The 22536-nt window shown below is 35.3% G+C and overlaps 1 protein-coding gene across 1 annotated transcript in view; it reads left to right on the top strand.

The window, feature by feature from the left end:
- HCN1 (hyperpolarization activated cyclic nucleotide gated potassium channel 1) overlaps positions 1-22536 on the top strand; it is a 220978-nt gene that overhangs the window by 147310 nt on the left and 51132 nt on the right. Inside the window, 1 exon segment of the mRNA XM_088827586.1 lies at positions 17394-17634. Within this exon segment, the coding sequence (XP_088683712.1) occupies positions 17394-17634 (241 nt within the window).

Below are 22536 nucleotides of genomic sequence, written 5' to 3'. Positions count from 1 at the left end.
ACAGTTAGAACTGGACATGGAACAGACTAGTTCTAAATCAAGAAAGGAATATGTCAAGGCTGAATATTGTCACCCTGCTTATTTAACTTACATGCAGAGTACATCATGAGAAACACTGGGTTGGATGAAACACAATCTGGAATCAAGATTGCCAGGAGAAATATCAATAACCTCAGATATGTAGATGGCACCACCCTTATGGCAGAAAGTGAAGAAGAACTAAAGAGCCTCTTGATGAAAGTGAAAGAGGAGAGTGAACAAGTTGGCTTAAAACTCAACATTCAGAAAACTAAGATCATGGCATCTGGTCCCATCAGTTCATGGTAAATAGGTGGTGAAACAATGAAAACAGTGAGAAACTTTATTTTTGAGAGCTCTAAAATCACTGCAGATGGTGACTGCAGCCATGAAATTAAAAGACACGTGCTCCTTGGAAGAAAAGTTATGACCAACCCAAACAGCATATTAAAAAACAAAGACAATACTTTGCCAACAAAGGTCTGTCTAGTCAAGGCTATGGTTTTTTCAGTTGTCATGTATGGATGTGAGAGTTGGACTGTAAAGAAAGCTGAGCGCCGAAGAATTGATGCTTTTGAACTGTGGTGTTGGAGAAGACTCTTGAGAGTCCCTTGGACTGCAAGGAGATCGAGCCAGTCTATCTTAAAGGAAATCAGTCCTGAATATTCATTGGAAGGACTGATGCTAAAGCTGAAACTCCAATACTTTGGCCACCTGATGCAGATAACTGACTCTTTGGAAAAGACCCTGATGCTGAGAAGATTGAAGGTGCAAGGAGAAGAGGACGACAGAGGATGAGATGGTTAGATGACATCACTGACTCAATGGACATGAGTTTGAGTAAACTCTGGGAGTTGGTGATGGACAGGGAGGCCTGGCGTGCTGTGATTCATGGGGTCGCAAAGAATCGGGCAGGACTGAGCGACTGAACTGAACTGAGCTTCAGTACTCACCCCTACCCCAATATTTTTCTGGGTGACAATGTTTAGGACTTCAAAAATTAATCCTGTGCTCAGTTCAGTTCAGTCGCTCAGTTGTGTCCGACTCTTTGCTAGTGTTGTATAATTCCACTTATGAGGCTGGTGGAATAAGCGAATTTATCAGTGATTTGAGTGAAGGGAGAAAGTTATAGTTTAAAGGTTACAGAACTTTGGTTGAAATTGGTGAGAATGTTCTAGGTATAGATACAGAGGAACGTCTAGGTGGCGCTAGTGGTAAAGAACCCCCCTGCCAGTGCAGGAGACATAAGAGATGCCAGTTCAATCCCTGGGTCGGGAAGATCCCCTGGAGGAGGGCATGGCAAACCACTCCAGTATTCTTGCCTGGAGAATCCCATGGACAGAGGAGTCCATCGGATATCAAAGAGTCAGACAAGACTGAAGTGACTTAGCATGCACAATCACCAATGGCAACGCTCATACAACATTATGAATGTTCTTGTGAATTGTATAAATGGAATTGCTTAAAGTATAAGTATTGTTGTATATATTTTATAAAAATCTAAAAAGTGAATCTTATAAAATTGCACCCATTATTATAACTCTCGTCCTGCCTGTAAAGTCATTTCCATCTGCCTGTAGCTCTTGTCAACTAAATGCCCATGATACTTCATGCTCATTACAAAAATAAAGCAAAATCCTTTTTTCGTGTAAGTAAAGTTTTTTTTCATTTTCTGTTTTTTAATTTATTTCACCCCAGACTGAAGAGCTCAGAAGTTGTTGAAGTGTGTGGGCTGTATTCCACAGCTTCTCGGAGCCATCTGAGCTGGATCATGTGTATTACCCCTGCCACTGCAGTACTTCCAGAGCTGAGGTGCTGCTGTGTCTTGACAGATTCTCCGAGGGGGCAGCTTTGTCCTTCCTGCCACACTTTAGCCAGCCTAACTTGCTATTTTAATTTGTTAAGGCTGTAGTCACAAAATACCACGGTGGCTTAATCAACAAATAATCATTTTCTCACACTTCTAGGGGCTAGAGTCCAAGATCAAGTGTCAGCAGGTTTGGATTCTTCTGGGGTTTCTCTCCTTTGCTTGCAGATGGCCACATTTCTTTCTATGTGCTCAGTTTTTTCTTCTCATAGCAGTCAGACTGGATTAGGACCCACTCTCACAGCTTTATTTTAACTTCATCTCCTCGTTAATAGTCCTGTCTCCAAACACAGGCACATTCTGAAGTAGTGGGAGTTAAGACTTCAACATATGAATGTAGAGGTATCACCATTAAGCCCATAACGCTTGCCGACACGTTCAATGCTTAAATCTAACTAATGTGACAGACAAATAAATATTTAATGCAGCTTAGAATGCCTGCTTAGTTTTAGGGAGTGGCCTGATTTCCTCATGTCCTTTGCAAGTGTACACATACTGTTATTTCTATTGCTGGCCTATTAATGGTGAAAGAGAATTTATGTGGATTTTATTACAAAATTTCATGAATAGGTTTTTTTATCAAATTCTCCAAATCCCTTCTCAGAATTTTTTAACTCACTGTACTATCCACTGGTCCTGTTTGAATAATATTTTTCAGTTTAGCTGTTTGATGTATTCACTGTATTTGACAGTCCAGATTAATCTGTTTTTATCCTGCCAAGTGGGCTTCACTCCTGTTCTGTAAATCACTCAACTTGCTCACAGTTTGCAGACCACTGGAGCTGCACTCCCTGGTGTTTACACAAATCCTAACTGAGATTCAGGCTAGGATTTCAGAGTGGTACAGTGATACTAAGTCTCTAATGAACACTGTCATTGTCAGTATACAATTTTTTAAAATTTAATTATTTTTGGCTAGCCTGGGTCTTCGTTGCAGCACACAGGCTCTTCGTTGCTCCTTGCAGGCTTTCTTTTGTGGTAGCGAGTGGGAGCTACTCTCTGTTTGTGGCGCGTGGGCTTCTTACTGCAGCAGCTTCTCTTGTTCAGAGTACAGGCTTTAGAGCTCACGGGCTTCAGTAGTTGTGGCACACAGGCTTAGTTGCCCTGCTGCATGTGGGATCTTAGTTCCTGGACCAGGGATCGAACCTGTGTCCCCTGCATTGGCAGGCAGATTCTTAACCACTGGACCACCAGGGAAGTCTCAATATACAATATTTTGATTTAGTCTTTTTGGTCTGTTTCTACATTATTTTCCTTCCTGTACAATCAAATTTAAGTGAATGTTAAGAGAATTTTATGTCATCCGCTGACATCCTGCATGGTACCTAATATGTTCCTGTGTTTTAGGAAGGCAAAACAGTAGGAGTATGCAAAGACCAAATTAATCTGAAGCTTCATTTGCATTCGTCTGGTAAAGTTTAAATGTGATTTAATATCTCAGAACCAAATTAGATGCATATGAGAACTGTAACTATAGAAAACATTTAAATTTTTGAATCTGTATCTCTCAAAATTCACCATGTTCTGATCTATTCTTTACAAGCAGGCAGATTTCTTTTAAGCCACTTAATCATAATTTGCCATTTGTATATGCAGAGATTTTAGGCTAGTTACCTTTTAACTCGTAAAATGAAGAGACTATGAACCTAACAATTAATGCTATAGCCGAATTTAAAAATAAGAAATGGTGAAAAATACTGGCCAATATTTAAGAGTCCATTGCAGGCTATTTATCTCTTTATCTCTATTGGGTTTTTCTGAATATAACTACGATTAACACAAGATGAAATATTGTGTGACTATTAAAAAGAATGTTATTGAAGACCATAACTCAAAATGGTATTTTATGTTATAAATGTGCAGAATAATAGATATGCAATGTTATTATGATTTCAGTTAGGTTAAGGTGAATAAGAAATCACACTAAAAGAATACATAAATTATTTTCAGTGATGGAAATACAGTGAATTTTTCTCTTATTATTTTAAGGGATGTGTGTATATTCATTTTTATTTTAAAGATTTTTAAAAATATAATTGCTAGCTAATATAAAAATTTTTATTTTTTTAATAAGATGTAAAACTGCAATAAACTAAAATTGAGGCACCCTATACATTAATTCATCAGTACTCTAACTCCTTATCTTACCTCTAACTCCTTTAACTTCCCCCATATAAATGTTATTCATCTCAGCTCAGTTGGTAAAGAATCTGCTTGAAATTCATGAGACCCTGGTTCGATTCCTGGGTCAGAAAGATCCCCTGGAGAAGAGGTAGGTTACCCACTCCAGTATTCTTGGGCTTCCCAAGTGGCTAGATGGTAAAGAATGCACCCATGATGTGGGAGACCTGGGTTCGATCCCTGGGTTGGGAAGATCCCCTGGAGGATGGCATGGCAACCCATTCTAATATTCTTGCCTGGAGAATTGCCGTGGATAGAGAAGCCTGGTGGGCTAAGACCATGGGGTGGCAAAGAGTTGGACACAACTGAATGACTAAGCACATAGCACATCTCTAACCAAAGTTTTTTAAGAGACCTCACTTTCTTATCTCTAACTCCTTTAAATTCCCCCAAATAAATATTAAATGTATTTCTTACCTTTGAATTTTATTACATATTTTTTATTTTCAGATTATTTAGGAATTATAAAGACAGTTAAATGCTCTCTTTAAAAAAAAGACTAAAACAGATTATCCCAACTAAAGAAATAGTGCTTCATAAATTCTCTGTAATGGAGACACAGAAATCAAGGGAAATGCTTTGACTCTCAGAAACTGAAGCAGTTACCTGTTAGTTAATGTTTGCATAAGTGTTTAAAACATTTTCAAGCTTTAAGGTTTGTATGGGGTGATTGACTTATACATGCAGTCAACCATCTTGCAAATTAAAATACAAACCACCAGATCAATATAAACCTGTTGGAAATGCTGAGGGAAATTTTTTTTTAATTTCAACTATGTGCTCCTTAAAAAAAAATGGATTGTCTATTTAATTTGCCATTCAATTTCTAAATTACTACATCATTAGGGAATTATAAGAATTTTTACTTTGGCCACAGGGAATATCACTGACTGTGCTCAAAGACTATTTTGTCATTTTTATCTTCTGAACCCCTGCTCCTATCTTGACTTTTGTCTTTAATAACCAGTACTCAACTCAATATTTAGAAAAAATCTGACCTAATATATTCTTGACTTCCCTGGTGGCTCAGACAGTAAAGAATCTGCCTGCCAATGCCAGAGGCCCGTGAACCCCTGAGTGGGGAAGATCCCCTGGAGAAGGGTATGGAAACCTACTCCAATATTCTTGCCCAGAAAATTCCATGGACGGAGGAACCTGGCAGGCTATTCTTACCAAATTACTCTGAACTCTTTTTTCTCTGAAATTTTATAGAATATATAGTCTCTACCATTACTTTGATTTTAACATTCATTTGTTTTATAATACAACTATTACTTATAATGATAAATGATAGATAACACTTTATGAAATTAAATATTTTCCTTGTATCTTTAATTTAATCATTACAGTTATCTAGGTAGAGTTGCTTCGAAGTGAAAAGTTTAAGGTATGAGTCACTTTGTACAGGCACTGAGTCAGTTGGTTTTGGTATCAAGGACTAAGCCCAGATACATACACAGCAAGAGACACACAGAGTCTCACCCATGTTTGTTTTACTTTTTACAATTATCTTACTCTGAATATATACATATATATCTTCCTTCCTCAACTTGCAGATACTTCTTTATTTTAGGGACCATGGTTTCCATATCTGACTGCTTATGACTTGAAATGTGTTATTAAAAACAAGGATTTTTTGAGTCATATTCCTTAAAGATTTAGATTCAGATTCTCTGAATCTGGACTGGAGCCTGGTAAACTGTGTCTTAGAAAAAGTATTATAAATACATCCAAGTAGGAAAATGCCATCTTTGGCAGGCCATCAAAGCTTTTTTTTTTTTTCCCCTTATTGACGCTGTCTTCATAAGAACCATGATTAGTCCCATAGACTAATCCTGAGTATATTCTGTTATTTCCCAAGAATGGCTATACATCATACCGTGAACCCAAACTTTACCCACTCTGGGAAATCTCTATGGACCCTGCTCTGTGTTGGACATTTTCAGCAGTCTTTTCAGAAATGCCCTCTCCCAGAACACTAAGGACTGCTCAGAAGCTGATATGGATATTTTTATTTATTTATTGCCTCACAAACTTCATGTAATGGTTTTAAAGATAATGACTGGAGATCACTTCTTGAGCTTTTCAGTGAGGTCTCTTAAAAAAAAAATGTTGGTTAGCATTTCCCAGATATTCATTTACTCTTAGAAATCAGAGGATCTAAATATAATCTTTTCAAGAATCAAGCAGAATATTTTACTTTTCTATGAAAATTTCACATTCAGTTTTACCAGTAGCTTCAAAGTAGAAATAAATATCAAAAAATTATATGTTATGTTTGTCTTGTTGGATTCTTCAATAATTAGCATATTTTACATGAAGATTAAATAAAATCTAGAACTGCATCTACTTTTCATACATATCATATCATGCTTATTTTGCGGGAATGCTCTCTGTTGAGTAAAAATATAATATGAATCACATTACATATGTAAGTTTAAATTTTCTAGGTGTTGTTCAGTCGCTCAGTCATATCCTACCCTGTTAGACTTCATGGACTGTAGCACACCAGGCTCCCCTGTCCTTCACTGTCTCCCAGACTGTGTGCATACTCATGTTCATTGAGTCAGTATACTATCCAACTCTTTCATCCTCTGTTGTCCCCTTCTTCTCTTGCCCTCAATCTTTCCCAAAATTATAGTCTTTTGCAAAGAGTTGGCTCTTCATACCAGGTGGCCAAAGTATTGGAATTTCAGCTTCAACCTCAGTCCTTCCAATGAATATTCACGGTTGATTTCCTTTAGGATGGACTCATTTGATCTTGCTGTCCAAGGGACTCTCAGGAGTCTTCTAAGCAACACAATTTGAAAGCTTCAATTCTTTGACACTCAGCCTTCTTTATGGTCCAACTCTCATATCCCTACATGACTACTGGAAAAATCATAGCTTTGACTATATGACTTTGTTAGCAAAGTGGTATCTCTGCTTCTGAATATGCTGTCTAGGTTTTTCATAGCTTTCCTTCCAAGGAGCAAGTGTCATTTAATTTTATGGCTATAATCACCATCAGCAGTGATTTTGGAGCCCAAGAAAATAAAATCTACTACTTTTTACACTTTTTCCCTATTTATTTTTTATGGAGTAATGGGACCGAATGCCATGATCTTAGTTTTTTGAATTTTGAGTTTTAAGCCAGCTTTTCCACTCTCCTCTCTTACCCTTATCAAGAGGCTCTTTAGTTCCTCTTTGCTTCCTGCTATTAGAGTGGTATCATCTGCACGTAGGAGGTTGTTGATATTTCTCCTGGCAATCTTGACTCCAGCTTGTGATTCATCTAGCCTGGCATTTCACACGATGTACTCTGCATATAAGTTAAATATGCAGGGTGACAACATACAGCTTTGACGTACTCCTTTCCTAATTTGGAGCCAGTCAATTTGGATATAGAACTGTTCTATATCCAGTTCTAACTATAGCTTCTTGACCTGCATACAGGTTTCTCAGGAGGCAGGTAAGGTGTCTGGTATCCCCATCCCTTTAAGAAAAAATTTCAGTTTCTTGTGATCTACATAGTCAAAGACTTTAGTCAGTGAAGCAGAAGTAGATTTTTTTTTTTCTGGAATTCCCTGGTTTTCCCAGTGATCCACTGAATGTTCACAATTTGATCTCTGGTTCCTCTGTGGTTTCTAAACCCATCTCATACATCTGGAAGTTCTTGCTTCATGTTTTGCTGAAGGCTAGCTTGAAGGATTTTGAGCATAAGCTTGCTAACCTGTGAAATGAGCACAATTGTGCAGTATTTTGAACATTCTTTGGCATTGCCTTTCTTTGGGATTGGAGTGAAAACTGAACTGCTGAATTTTCCAAATTTGCTAACATATTGAGTTCAGCACTTTAACAACATAATCTTTTGGAATTTTAAATAGTTCTGCTGGAATTCCGTCACCTCCATTATCTTCATTCGTAGTAATACTTCCTAAGGCCCACTTGACTTCACACTAGCAGTGACATTTTAAAAATAAATGTGTGAAACCAAGTATAACAAATTTTATTAACTCAGTATATTCACCATATTATAATTTCAAAATGTAATCAATTAAAAAATATCTTTAATGAGATAGTTTGCATTCATTATTTTTAGATTAAGTCCAGAGTCAGCTCTATTTTTTAAATTGAAGTGTAATTAATTTACAATGTTGTTCACTTTAATTCACTTATATGTATATATATATATACATCTGTAAATATATATATTGCTTTCAGATTCTTTTTGCTTTAGATTATTATAAAATGTTGCATATAGTTCTCTGTGTTATACAGTTGATCCTTGTCTGTTATCTATTTTATGTATAACAGTGTGTATATGTTAACCCCAAACCTCTAATTCCTCCCTCCCCCTCCCATTTCCCTTTGGTAGCCATAAGTTTGTTTTCTATGTCTGTGAATCTGTTTTTGTTTCATAAGAGAATTCATTTGTATCCTTGTTTTTAGATTCCACATTTATGCAATATCATATGGTATTTGTTTTTGTCTGCTTTACTGTGACAATCTCTAGGTCCATCTATGTTGCTACAAATGGCATAATTTCATTCTTTTTATGGCTGAGTAATATTTCATTGTATATATGTACTGCATCTTCTTTATCCATTAATCTGTCGATGGACATCTAGGTTGCTCTCATATCTTGGCTATTGTAAATCGTGCTGCAGTGAACACTGTGGTACCTATATCTTTTTGAATTATCATTTTCTGCAGATATATGTCCAGAATTAAGATTGCTGGATCATATGGTAGCTCTATTTTTAGTTTTTTTAAGGAACCTCCATATCGTTCTCCATAGTGGCGGTACCAAATTACATCCTCATCAACAGTTTAGGAGGGTTCCCTTTTCTCCACACCATCTCCAACATTTATTATTTGTAGACTTTTTGATGATAGCCATTCTGACAGAATATTTCAATTAAAATGTTAATTTTTTAAACTGCTTGATCTGTATATAGGTTTCATAAAACTTACAGTTAAAAAATATAGTCACCTTTCCAAGTTTTTCCAAACAATTTAATATTTTCTAGTAACTGAATTATCAGCTTTAAAGTTAGAGCTGATAAATGGTTAAAATTAAATATTTACTAATGGTCAGTAACTCAATGTGGCCAATGACTACTATGTTTGACAAGGTTACTCTAGAAACATACTGTATACTTTTAAATATTGGACTCAGTTCCTGCATGCTATGTGATTTTTGTGAAATGACAACCTATTTGAAAATTATTTGGCTCAAAATGTACTGCTGGTTTGATAATATAGGTATATCAGGTTGTTGTAATTAAAGGAGAAAACCCAAATCATTCAATGACTGACTGACAAGTGTTCAGTCATATCCGACTCTTTACAACACCATAGACTGTAGCCTGCCAGGCTCCTCTGTCATAAGCATTCAATAAATATTAACTATAATCATCATCAAAATCATTATACTACATTTAGGCTAGTGGTACTTACCCTCTTGATGGTAATGGCTCCTTTGAAAATCCTGTGAAAGCACCATCTGTATCCCATAAGACACTAACATGGTATATATCTGTTCTCATAAAATTTGAGGTTCAGAGCAGCCACCTGAAGCCTAGCATCCTTTTTAAGTATCTTTAGGCTCCAGGTTTATAATGCTTATTTTTAAATTAACTATTGTATAATTTCTGACACCAATATCTCATTCTTTCCCTTCAACATTTGTGACTATGTCATCGGGTTGTTTGAGGAAAGGAGTTCATGAGTTCAAATTATTTAGCTATGCTTCAATATTTCATTTGTCTTCTTGCATATTTACATTTTTCACTAATTTCTGGACAGAGGAGATGCTTCTTATTTACCAGATATATAAATGAATGTTGATAATTGAAGATAAAATTAAATAAGTACATAAGAGATACATTATTTTTCTCAGTTTTCAAAATAACTTCTGATAATTATTGTTCAAGCAGCTATATTTTCGTAGCAACTGGATCACATGTAATAGACTCAAAGATCCTTTACATATATATATATATATAATTTATATATATATATTTATTAGCTAGAATTATGTAGCAGTAAATATATTGCCATATAATAATCTGCCCTGAAAATATGTATATTGCGTAAAATTAATTTAAATGCATTCAAATTAGTTTAAAATGTAAACTACATTCTTCTGCATTGGAAAAGTAGAAATACATTGAAGTAAAAAAGAATAGGTATTTATCTGAAATGGGTAAAGTTTTTGATTGAAAAAGTTATGAAATAATAAAAATGGCTGTTTGTTTTCATTCCTAAGCATAGAGAATTGCAAAATATAGGAGTGTGAGTTAATTTTAACTGCTCAGCTTTTGTGACTTTGATCCAGGTAATAGGGAGGCCCATAATGGAGTGAATGAACAATGGTTGGGAAGTCAAATAATAATGACGAGTTTCCCTAGATGTATTCTAGTTCTGTGGCTTGGACAATGTGTTTTCTCTCTAAGCTCCACTATCTTCATTCTTTATATATGTGGGGAAATAAAGTCAAATTCAAGTTCATCCTTTGGTTGTTATCTTCCAGGAATAAATGAGGCATAGTATGTAAAGTGCCTACTTAAAATGGGTGCCTAATGTATATTATTCCCTTTCTTTCCCTTCCACGTATCATCTTTAACTTGTCAAATTACAGTGTTCCTTTGGGGGGTATGTAGGGAGAACCAGAGAAGAAACATTTCTTAAAAGGGGGATGTCAAGGGTACACACTGACACTGTCTCCTATAACATAAGACATACCCCCACAAACAATAACAAGAAACTCTGGTCTCCCTCTGTCTTCTTGCAGTCTCTTGCTTTATAGTTCAAATATCTCAGAATCTATTGATTTACAAAGCCATTCAGATAGCCAAATTGTATGCAGCAGCATGTTTTAAAAACTGTGGCAAATCTGATTCACTTTGCTATACAGCAGAAACTAACACACTGTAAACCAACTGTACTTCAATAAAAATTAATTCAAAATAAATAAAACCTAAAAATGATCATAATAATAAAAAACTTAAAAGCTGGCAAACTGGAGCATAGATGCCAATGTAAAGATCAGCAGATTCTGATCTTTAAAAATAATCGCTCTGGGGAAATAAAAGCAGCCAAGTGTGTAGTCATGTTTGCCACCCCACATGTCAGGTTCTCAAAAATGTATAAAGTTCTAAAGAAAGAACTTATAGTTTACATCAGAATCTTCTGGCTTGTAGCAATTGTAGTTATGTGCAAAGATAAGATGGCTTCTTATGAGCTTCCCCAGTGACTCAGTGGTAAAGAATTGCCTGCATTGCAGGAGCTAGAGAAGACATGAGTTCGATCCCTGAGTTGGGAAGATCCCCTCAAGTAGGAAAAGACAACCCACTCCAGTATTCTTACCTGGAAAATCCCATGGACAGAGGAGCCTGGCAGGCTGCAGTCCATGGGTCATAAAGAGTCAGATATGACTGAGCATACGTGCAAGATGACTTCTTAGAATTACTCAAAATACTAAGTTAGGGAGCTGGGCCATCCAATAAGCCATAGTTTTTCTTGAAATTTTGTGGTCTTTGACATATTATTCAATGTCTTCTCTAAAGTAGGGTAGTGATAATACCTAAGGCATAGCATTTTGTGAGGATAAAATAATTTGATACTTGTAGTAGTAGTGGGAAGTAGACTCCACTCCTAAAGTAGTGTTAGTCTCTCAGTCATGTCTGACTCTTTGCGACCCCATGGACTGTGACCCACCAGGCTCCTCTGTCCATAGGATTCTCCAGGCAAGAATACTGGAGTGAACTGCCATTCCCTTCTCCAGAGGATCATCCTGACCCAGGGTTTGAACCCGGGTCTCCTGAATTGAAGGCAGATTCTTTACCATCTGAGCCACAGGGAAAATCCAATACTTGTTTAAATCAATACCTGGAACCAAGAAGAACCCCATAAATATCATCTCTTATTTTTATCGTGTTCATCCTTAAAATTATTTCTGCTTTAAAGAAACCCCTAACATATGCAATTACTCTGTTTTGATTCTACCTATCCCAGTCCACTGAACTGAAAAAAAAAAAACAACTAGGACAACATTAGCAGCACCATTTTATAGAATGTTCTAGGTGATAAAGTATCATTTGATACAGATTTGACTATATGCACTTAGTTGTTTCTAAAGTTCACATAAAAGTCTGCACATTGGATGCCATTCGAATGTCTGTCTAACACAAGTTCTTAGAAGGAAAACCTTGTGAGCTCCATAAAGTCTAAAAATACAGAGTGTTTTGGGTGTATGAATTTAGCAATGCAGCAGCAACTCTGTTTTGTTAAGATTACTCTATGATTCATTATTGCAATGATGGTAATTATATTTATAGCGACCACGATTAAAACTTTTTAGAGCTATACTGTGTGAAATAAAATATTGTAGAATGGAGGAGAACAAAATGTTTTACAAAATTTTCCAGAATGATACTTAAGTTGTCAATAAAGAATTGTAGTGCTAGAAAGAACCTTAAAACACTGCTATTCTTTTTAATAACAAACAAGATATTGCATAAAATTTCCCAAAGTTACAGAATATGTGTGATTCCAAAGCACAGATTTATGGTTAAAATAAATCCTTGAAGCAATCTAAACATTTCAAATCCCATTTTTTTTCTTATTGTCATAAAGTTAAACAAACTAGAAATCAAATTACCAACAATAAAAGATACCACTGAGAGTGAAAAGGCAAACCACAGATGGGAAGAAGCTATTTGCGGTGGCTATCCCAACAAAGAGCTCCTGTCAAGAATATAAAAAGAACTCCTTAAATAGAAAAATCAGGAAAAACTATTGACTGGACGCTTCACCAAACAAAATATTCATCTGACCAATGAGCCTATGAAAATGTGCATAGCAGCTTTAATCACTGGCGGAATGTAGAGTAAAACCACGGATCTCCTAATAGCTAATGAAAGTTAAAGCACTAGTCAGTCAGTCATATCTCATTCTTTGCGACCCCATGGACTGTAGCCCACTAGGTTCCTCTGTCCGTGGAATTCTCCAGGCAAGAATACTGGAGTGGATTGCTTCTCTAAGCAGTCTCCCCCAAGCAGGGTTCAAACCCCCTAATGGCTAATGGGTAAAATTAAGTTATAACATCAAGTTTTTCCAATTATGTAGGGCAACTCAATAGCCTTACTGCTGGTATATGTGAAAAATAATATAATCATTTTAGAAAGCTTTTGGCGGTATCTACCAAAGTTAAAAACATGATTATCCAATTACCCAGAAGTTCCAACATAAGGTAAATATGCAAGAGAAATCAGTGCATAAGGCACTTCAAGAATGTTCATAACAGGCTGATTTTATTAGCCTGAGACTGGAAACAACCCAAGTGTCATGAAAGGTGGAATGGAGAAATGAACTGTGGCATAGTCATAGAATGAAATGCAGCCTGAATTATAAAAAGAAGGAGCTGCTGCCACACAACAGCATGGATGAATCACACTGACATGATGATGAGCAAAAGAGGCAAGACACTAAAGACTCTGCAGTGTGTGACGCCATTTGTGTGAATTTCAAGTACAACTGCTTATAGTGATATAAGTCAGTAGAGTGAGAACCTCTGGGCTTGATTAGAAAAGGAAAAAAGGAAGCCTTCTAAAAATTGTTCTGTGCATGGATCCAGGAGTTTATATAGGGTCATATACATTTTAAAAATTCATCTATGATTTGTGTATGTTTAAGACTTGTGCACTTTAACAATATCCATATTATAGTTAAAAGAATATTCTCTACACTAACAATTAACATGAATAATCCTGTTGTACTTTAGCAAAATATTGGGATGGACTGCTGAAAAAGAAAGGCTTTCATATCTTAAACTGACATGTCAAAGTAAGATCAAATGTAGGATTCTTCATTGTCATTGTCTTATTATATTATGCTGTGTTTTCAATATATAAAAGTTGATTTATTTGGAATTTAAAAAGGAGATTTGTCTGTTTTCCTCTACTTTTTAACTTAGCTATTTATTTATATATGTACAAGCTCATATTTTGGGATTCCCTGGTGGCTCAGACATTATAAGAATCTGCCTGCAATTCAAGAGACCCAGCTTCTATTCCTGGGTTGGGAAGATCCCCTGGAGAATGGAATGGCTACCCACTCTAGTATTCTTGCCTGGAGAATTCCATGGACAGAGGAATCACTGAGATAGGTAAAGCCTGGTGGGCTGCAGTCCATGGAATCACAGAGTCGTTCATGACTGACTGAACGACTAACACTTTCACTTTCACAGTGGCTCAGATGGTAAAGAATCTGCCTGCAATGTGGGAGACCCTGGGTTGCGAATATCCTCTGTAGAAGGGAATGGCTACTCACTCCATTGCCTGGAAAATTCCATGGACAGAGGAGCCTGGTGGGTCCATGGGGTCATACTTTATTATCTCAGGGTGAGGGCCATATGTCTGATTCCCTTAGGGAGTGAATGTTCCTCAGTGTATTGCATATAGAGAATACTCCTAACTCAAGCCAGACATGTCACTAAAAACTCTCATTAGAACAACTACCGTAAAGAATCTGGATGGAGAGTACGGATATTAATAACTTAACTGTGTTTTATTTAAGTGAATGTGCTATAAGGACCTGTGATTAAAGAGGAGGAGTGTTAAAAGTTATGTCCCTAATAGAGCGATATTAATAACTTAGCTAAATATGTTCTCTCTAAGAAAATGTGCTATGAAGAAATAAGATTGATGGAGAAGAGTTTTTAAAAATTTTTCTATCCTCAAGACTCACTTGATTGTTTCCATTAAACTGAAAGTTGATTAGTTGTGTCCAACTCTTTGAAACCCCATGAACTGTAGTCCATGGAATTCTCCAGGCCAAAATCCTGGAGTGGGTAGCCTATCCCTTCTCCAGGGATCTTTCCAACCCAGGAATCGAACCAGGGTCTTGTGCATTGCAGGTGGACTCTTTACCAGTTGAACTACCAGGGAAGTCCATTAAACTATATGCTCTCAAAGCAAGCAGACTTCATGGGAAGAGGAAGAGCTTAATGCCAATAACTTTCTGTCCCATTATGTCTTTTGCTGTCCAAGTTCTGTTAGAATTTACAGTTTAAATCAGAAAGAATTCACAAGGAGGTAAAAGTTCCACAGAGAGAAAATGAATGGATTCCTTCAAATTAACAATAATATGAAATTATTTTCACAGTAATATAATCAAGGCAGCTCCAGTGGTGCACCTAAATATGGGATGCATCATAGAAAAGAATTTCCCATGTAAATAAAGACCAATTAAGTTTCTTGTAAAATATGCTTTCAATTATTTTCTAAAATAAAAGTGAGAAAACAGTGAAGAGAAAAATCTGTATGCTTCAAATCAAAGAATATATATGAAAAGATTATTTTATTATTTTTTTTGAAAACTTATTTTCTCTGCAACCTGGCTTATTTTAAGTTTCCTACGCAGGATACTTCTATGTCATTTTACACATAATATCATTAACTTTCAAACAAGCAATCTGATCATTTTAATAACATATTTCTGTCTCCTTTTAATTCATGTGGTTACCTTGGTTACCTTGAATGGTTCACCTTTATCTTCATGTGTTTTTTTGTATGGAAGATCCAATATTTTGAATAGTGAAAAACCACATTTTTATATACATAGGGCTTGTTTCTTGAGCTATTGACTTGAGAAAGCATTTTAAGAATTTTAAACAGCCACCTCCCAATAGGTATATAAACCAAGTTTTGTGAGCACTTTGTTTTCCAGTGCCAAAACTCCATCTGCTTTCTTTCCCTTTTAGCCCCCTTCGTTCCCTTCTAGCCCCCTTCCTTCCTTCTTTTCTTTTTTTATCCATTCCTTCTCTCTACTCATATGTTATGCATATTAATTGAACACTTGCTACGTGCTGAACTTACTGTAGTCCCCCACTCCAACCACAGCTTTTCAACACCAGTTAAAATTGATCACAAATGCCCCTAGATATAGCCACCCAAATTTCTATTGTGCATTATAGAGCTTGGATAATGCTGTACCAAGTACCACATGTAATATCCTTCTCTTGTTTTTGTCTTTATGTTCACTTTCTGGTTATTGCTGCTGATTTTTAAATATTTTACCAGTTCCCATGAAACTCCACTATTAAAGACACTTATCTGCTTTGCTGAATTCACAGCATATTGTTGAGGATGAAACACTTTCTTTTCCATGTTGGACTCAAAATTCTGTGCCTTCTGCATCAACTGGAATTTTTTAACTATCCTGGAATATTAAATATCAAATTATTTTATGAAGAAGATTGAGGAAAGTTTCTTTCCCCATATTGGAATCTAGAAGTTTGTATTCCCAAAGCAGGAATTCAGATCTCCTTCTCTTTTAATACCTCTGAATCTTTATGCCCTTTTTCCATCTCTTGGCAGAGGTGACTTCGTTTTATATGTCTTTTAAGCATGCTCAAAAATTCAGGTCCAACCCTGTTCTTTGGGATGGAGGGTGGGCACTGGAGAAGGTATTTCTAAGAAATGGCATTGAAGTGAAATTTAGATTCCCATTGTTTATTCTGTTCCATATCTAACTTTCAGCATTAAAACTGGTTGGTCCCATATCCTTGTTTTGATTCATAGTGATAGCACTGTGTCTAATCTGGTGCATAAATCTCTTAATTTAGAACTGACCCAATCCCATACATAAAGCAATTTAGGAAAAGGAAAATATGGCCTCTGTCCAGTCCAAAACTTCCAATGATAACCCAGGAGGTTTTGAAAGGGTAATTTTCTGATCTAACCCAGAAACAAATTGAATTTATAATTGTAGTCAAATTAGAGTCTCCTTTGTGTAATGTGAACAATATCAAGTCTCCTTCCCATAATATGAATGACATTAAGAAAAAACGTCAGAATGCTGTTGGCATTTTGTTGGCAGCTGGGCTCTTGTTTCAGAACTCCAGTCAGCAGGTACAAATTAGATTGTTCAACACAATGGACCACAGAAGCAGTAACATCAAGGTTAATAGGAAGTGATGTGGCTTCTTTTCTTCATAAAAACAGATAAAACCCTTCCACATTTTAATTCTAATTTTGTATAAAGAATGATAAAGGAATGGGAAGTTATAAAAGGCAAACTTGTATATATTTAATTAATATTTATTGATATTTAATACATGCCTGTACTACTCTATATACTAAGAATACAACATTTCAACTCAACAATAAAACATAATCCCTGACTTTGAAGCAATATGTGGATTATTAAAATTTATGTATTTTTGTTTCTTAATTTAAATTACAATGTTATGCTCTATAGAGATCTTAATTTCAGCACCTGTTTTGCTTCCTGATATGATTAATCTTTCTTAATTTTTGTTTACTCTTGCCATCTTTAGGAGATAGTCAACTTCAACTGCCGAAAACTAGTGGCTACAATGCCTCTTTTTGCTAATGCGGATCCTAATTTCGTGACTGCCATGCTGAGCAAGTTGAGATTTGAGGTGTTTCAACCTGGAGATTATATCATACGAGAAGGAGCTGTGGGTAAAAAAATGTATTTCATTCAACATGGTGTAGCTGGTGTCATCACAAAATCCAGTAAAGAAATGAAGCTGACAGATGGCTCATACTTTGGAGGTTAGTAAAAAAGAAAATGTAACTCAGATGAAATCTAATTTGCTTGCGATATGTATCTTTATCAGAATTTTGTAGATGTCAGAATGTTGATTTATTGAGTTTGAATGTGGACTTGTATTTGAATTCTGATAAATAGTGTGTCGACTGAAAAAAATGCACAACCTAAAAGTTGAGAATTATGTTTTATTTGGCAGACAAAACTGAGAACATAAGTCCAGGACACAGTATCTCAGATAACTCTGAGAGACTGCTCCAAGAGGTAAGGGAGGAGCCAGGGTATATAGCAGTTTTTGCAACAAAGACAGGTAGTTGAAACATGGAATGATTACTGTTGGTTAGAGAAAACCAGGTATCTCAAATTAAAGAATTTAGTGCTTTTCTTTGTATGAAAAGATGCAAGAGTCTGGGCTCATTGAAATTATTCTTTTGATGTGCACATCAGTTATCTGGGACTGGTATCCATGCTTTCTCATCCTTAGTCTCCTCTGAGTACATCATCTGGGGTGGCTGCAGCAGTTGACTGGTAGGTGGTGGGCATCCTGTTTTCTCCTGAGTTTGCTCTGGGCTCACCATTGGGTGGCTGTAATATGATGGATTGATGGCTGAACATCATTTGTTTACTGATATGGCAGGCAACATTTTTTCATTGAAAACTGGTATGTTTTCACATTTCAGTGTCACATGTTCAGTGCATATGCATTTACTATTGTATTAGTTAGAATATCGCTTCAGCCTCTTAAACCAGAACCAGATAACAGTGGCTTAACAGAGAGAAAGTATGTTTTTCTCTCACACAGAAGTCCCAAGAGGGTTTAATGACTCTCTCCAAGATAGTTTTCAGGCATGCAGATTTTATTTATTTTGCTAGTCTGCCATCCTCTAGAGTATTTTCCTTATTTATACAAGACAAATTTATTCCTCTCCACAATATGGACCACAGGAAGGGAGAAGGGGGCAGAGGAATTGAAAAATGAGCAGTTTCTTTAGATGTGTGCCCAGAATAGCCAACTTCACCTCTGTTCACACACGATTGGCCAGAATTTAGTTAAAAGAGTACCTCTAGGTATAAGGAAAGCTGGGGAATGTAGCTTCTAGTTGTGTGATATATTAGTCAGGGATTTCTAGAAAAAGGGAAGCAATAAGATATATATATATATATATATATATATATATATATATATATATATATACACTATTGTGTGTGTGTGTAGTGTGTGTATATATATACACACACACATACAGAAAAGGAGATTTATTATGAGAAATTGGCTCATATGAGTATGGAGACTGACAAATATTATGATCTGCATCTGAAACTGAAAAACAGGAAAACGGGTGATTAAATTCAGTCTGATGTAAATCCAATCTGAAGGCAGATGAGTTGAGATGTTAGCTCAAGCAATGAGATAGGAAAAAATATTTGTCTCCCCTTCTTTTTTTTTCTCTATTCAGCCCCCAGTGGATTTGGAGGATGCATACCCTGAAGAGGGCAGACTACTGAGTCACCTGATTGAAATACTAGTCTCATCTAGGAACACCCTCATAGACATATCCCAAATTATATTTTTCTGGGCATCCTATAACCAGTCAAATTGACACATAAATTAGCCATCACAAGGGGCTATTTGCCTTGCTAAAAATTCTTTCATTTTGAGTTGTTTCCAACTTTTTACTGTAATAAGGTATATATTTATATTTGTGCAAATGTACAAAACTTACCTCTGAGTTGATTTACTTGGTCAAAGTCTATGCATACGTTTAAATTGAAAAAAAAACATCAAATCATTTATTTGATGAAACTGCCAATTTCTACATTGCTTTTCCCATTGATTTTTATGTTTTTCCTCCTAATAAGTAAAATTGACATCCTCTTATTATTTACTTTGTACTTCCATTATTAACAGTGATACTGAGGCATTTCTTCATAGATATGGATTATTTTTATTTGATTTTCTATTGCTATTTTTGCATTTTTTAATGTGTTGTTTGTTTTCTTAAAGGAAATTTACAGAAATATCTAATACATTTTTGATATACTGTAACTGTTTTCTCCAAAATTATTACTTCTTTTTAAACTTTCTTTCTAATTTTTTGTTTTGCCATTCTGATCTTCATTATTGTCTATTCGATTTGAATCTTAGAGCATGTGTGTTTCTAAAGTTGGTTTTTTGCACTGCAAAATTATAAAAATGTTTTCCATATTTACTTCTATTTTATTTAGTTTCATTACATTGTTATTACAATTTTACCTTGTTAGAACAAGTGACGGGGAATGACTATTAACGTCTCTTAATGCCAGTTCTGATATAACATTAAAGACAATGATCAATAGTACAGTGTCAGACATTGGCAAGTTTAATAGTTAAATATTACTCAACAGTAGGAAACTGAAATGTTTTCTTTAGAAAAAGTAAGGAAATCTGCCTAAACATATCAGGTTTATTCTACAAGACAAATTCAAGTGAAACTTTTTCTTTTCATGAATGAGGTGTTCATAAATGGTTCTTATTACTTTGTATTAATTCTTCACAGAGTTTATAATATGCTTTTAGAAGTTTTCTCTGTCAGAATTAATGTCTCCCAGCTCTGTGTCTCCATACTACTTCTCACGGCTTTCCAGAGTTCTGACTACTTTCTGGCCCATACTGAACACTGTAGTTACTTACCTGTCTTCCTTCTGATATTAGATGGCAAAAATATGTGCATCAGAATCATTGAAGAAGCTGTTTAAGTTCAGTCTCTGCCTATCAGAGATTCTAATTCAGTAAATCCAGACTAGGATAATATTTTATTTGTTTGTTCAGTTAGATAATAAATAACCAGTATATTTGAGCCCCTGAAAATCAGTAAAAAGAAAGTAAATTAGTGATGTTGGCTAATCTGAAAACTAGGCAATATATTCATTTTTATTTTAAAATAGTGATTATAAAAACAACAATAATATGCTGAGTTTAAGAAGTTTTCTTCAATAACAGCTATAAAATTTATTGGGAAAAGTTTTAATTTTATTAAATGCTTGTTTGGAATATATCAAGTTAACCACAGGTATGAAAAGTGAAAGTCACTCAGTTGTGTCCAACTCTTTGCAACCCCATAGACTATACAATCCATGGAATTCTCCAGGCCAGAATACTGGAGTGGATAACAGTTCCCTTCTCCAGGGAATCTTCCTAACCCAGGCATCAAACCCAGGTCTCCAGCATTGCAGGGAGATTCTTTACCAGCTGAGCCACCAGGGAAGCCCAAAATAACCATAAGGCTCTCATTCATTAACCTATTTCAACTGAGTAAAGCCTATCAGCTCAAAATATTTGGCCAGTTTTTGGTTAACCAAATGATTAGCTTCTTTGACTTTCTCCCCATTCATTAAGGATGATTTTTTAATTCTTCATCTTTCACTTTCTTCCCACTCTTCTTCCTTGTCAGGATTCTGATTGCATCAGCCCCTTACTCTTGTGCAGATTATGCTAAGAAAAAAGAAATAGGAAATTAGGGAAAGCTAAGAACTTTAAAAAAATCTAGTAAGCTCAGAGAATTAGTGTTCACATGAAGAAAAAGTAGAAATTGAAAGCTGATGGAAATAAATAAAAGCTGGTAGTAAACAATAAAAGTATAATCCAGCTTTGGGGAAAAGGTTTTTAAGGTAATTAATGGAAATGTGACAAGTACATAAAAGTTTAGAAAGGAATTTCTGAAAGTTGTTATTATGCATTAAGAATGTGTGTGCTCAGTCACAGTCAATGTCCAACTCTTTACAGCCACGTGGATTGTAGTTATCCAGGCTCCTCTGTCCATGGGATTTTCCAGGCAAGAATACTGAAGCAGGTTACCGTTTCTTCCTAAGGGGATCTTTCCCACCCAGGGATCATCCCAGGTCTCCTGTATCTCCTGCATTAGAAAAAGGATTCCTTACCACTGAGGCACCTGTATTTCCTCAAAAGTGTTTAATCTCTGCTAAATCTCTATGCCTTTTCTCTCCCTAATATTGTTTTTTTAATTTTGTTAACTTTTTTTCAGAGCTACTTAAATATTTGTTATTTTTGTGGTGTCTTCAAAGAAGCAGTTTTTATTTTTGCTTTTCATTTCACTAATTTCTGTATTTTTTCTGTATAAAATCTGTTCTTTCATTTTACTTTTTACTTTAGTTTTACTTCTTTTAGCTTCTTGACTTTAAAAGCTAGTATATTTATTCTGAACTACTCTTCATCTTTGATGACTGCAATTTATATTATACATAAGTCTGTCTATACTGCTTTGGTTAAGTTCCACTGCACTTTTAATATACTGATTCAATATTACTTTGTAAAAATAGATTGCACTTTCCATCTGGATTCATTGTATAGTACATGAGTTATCTTTTATTTAAATTCTCTTTAAAAATTTTAAATGGAAACATTAGGGGATAGAATGGTGGAGAGAAAAAAAGCACATATAATGTTTGTATAGGAGAATTACAGAATATCAAAGATGTTAAATAAATTGTATTGACTATAAGTAATGTGTAAGAAAGATAAGATTAAATGAGATTTATTTTAAAAGAGGTATGAGGTGATCTTCAATTACTAAACCTAGTTATAACTATCAAGATGTAATTCTAGATAAAATAAAATTTTTCTCCATCCTTTTTCTAAATTTTTTTAAGACATAAATGATCATCTTTAAATATAGTTTTACAAAATTACTGATGAAGTTATCCCTCATTTTAACCATTTAACAAATATTTCACCTATAGTTTATTCCTGTGAAACAAATATCTACTTATTCAATCCAACTCACCTCAGTAAGAAATACTCCAAAATAGCAATTGGTTTGGGTTCAGTGCTTTTAGTGTCATTCATATTTTCATTATGGTGATTTGAAATGGTTATTAGTGGGCCTGTCCTTTTTATGGAAAAAAGTAGG

This window comes from Moschus berezovskii, chromosome 18, assembly GCF_049115385.1.
Source record: "Moschus berezovskii isolate FMDL1 chromosome 18, NW_MosBer_1.0, whole genome shotgun sequence".
NCBI classification, from domain to species: domain Eukaryota; kingdom Metazoa; phylum Chordata; class Mammalia; order Artiodactyla; family Moschidae; genus Moschus; species Moschus berezovskii.
The sequence above is the reverse complement of the archived record's forward strand: the minus strand, read 5'-3'. Positions and strand labels throughout refer to the sequence as shown.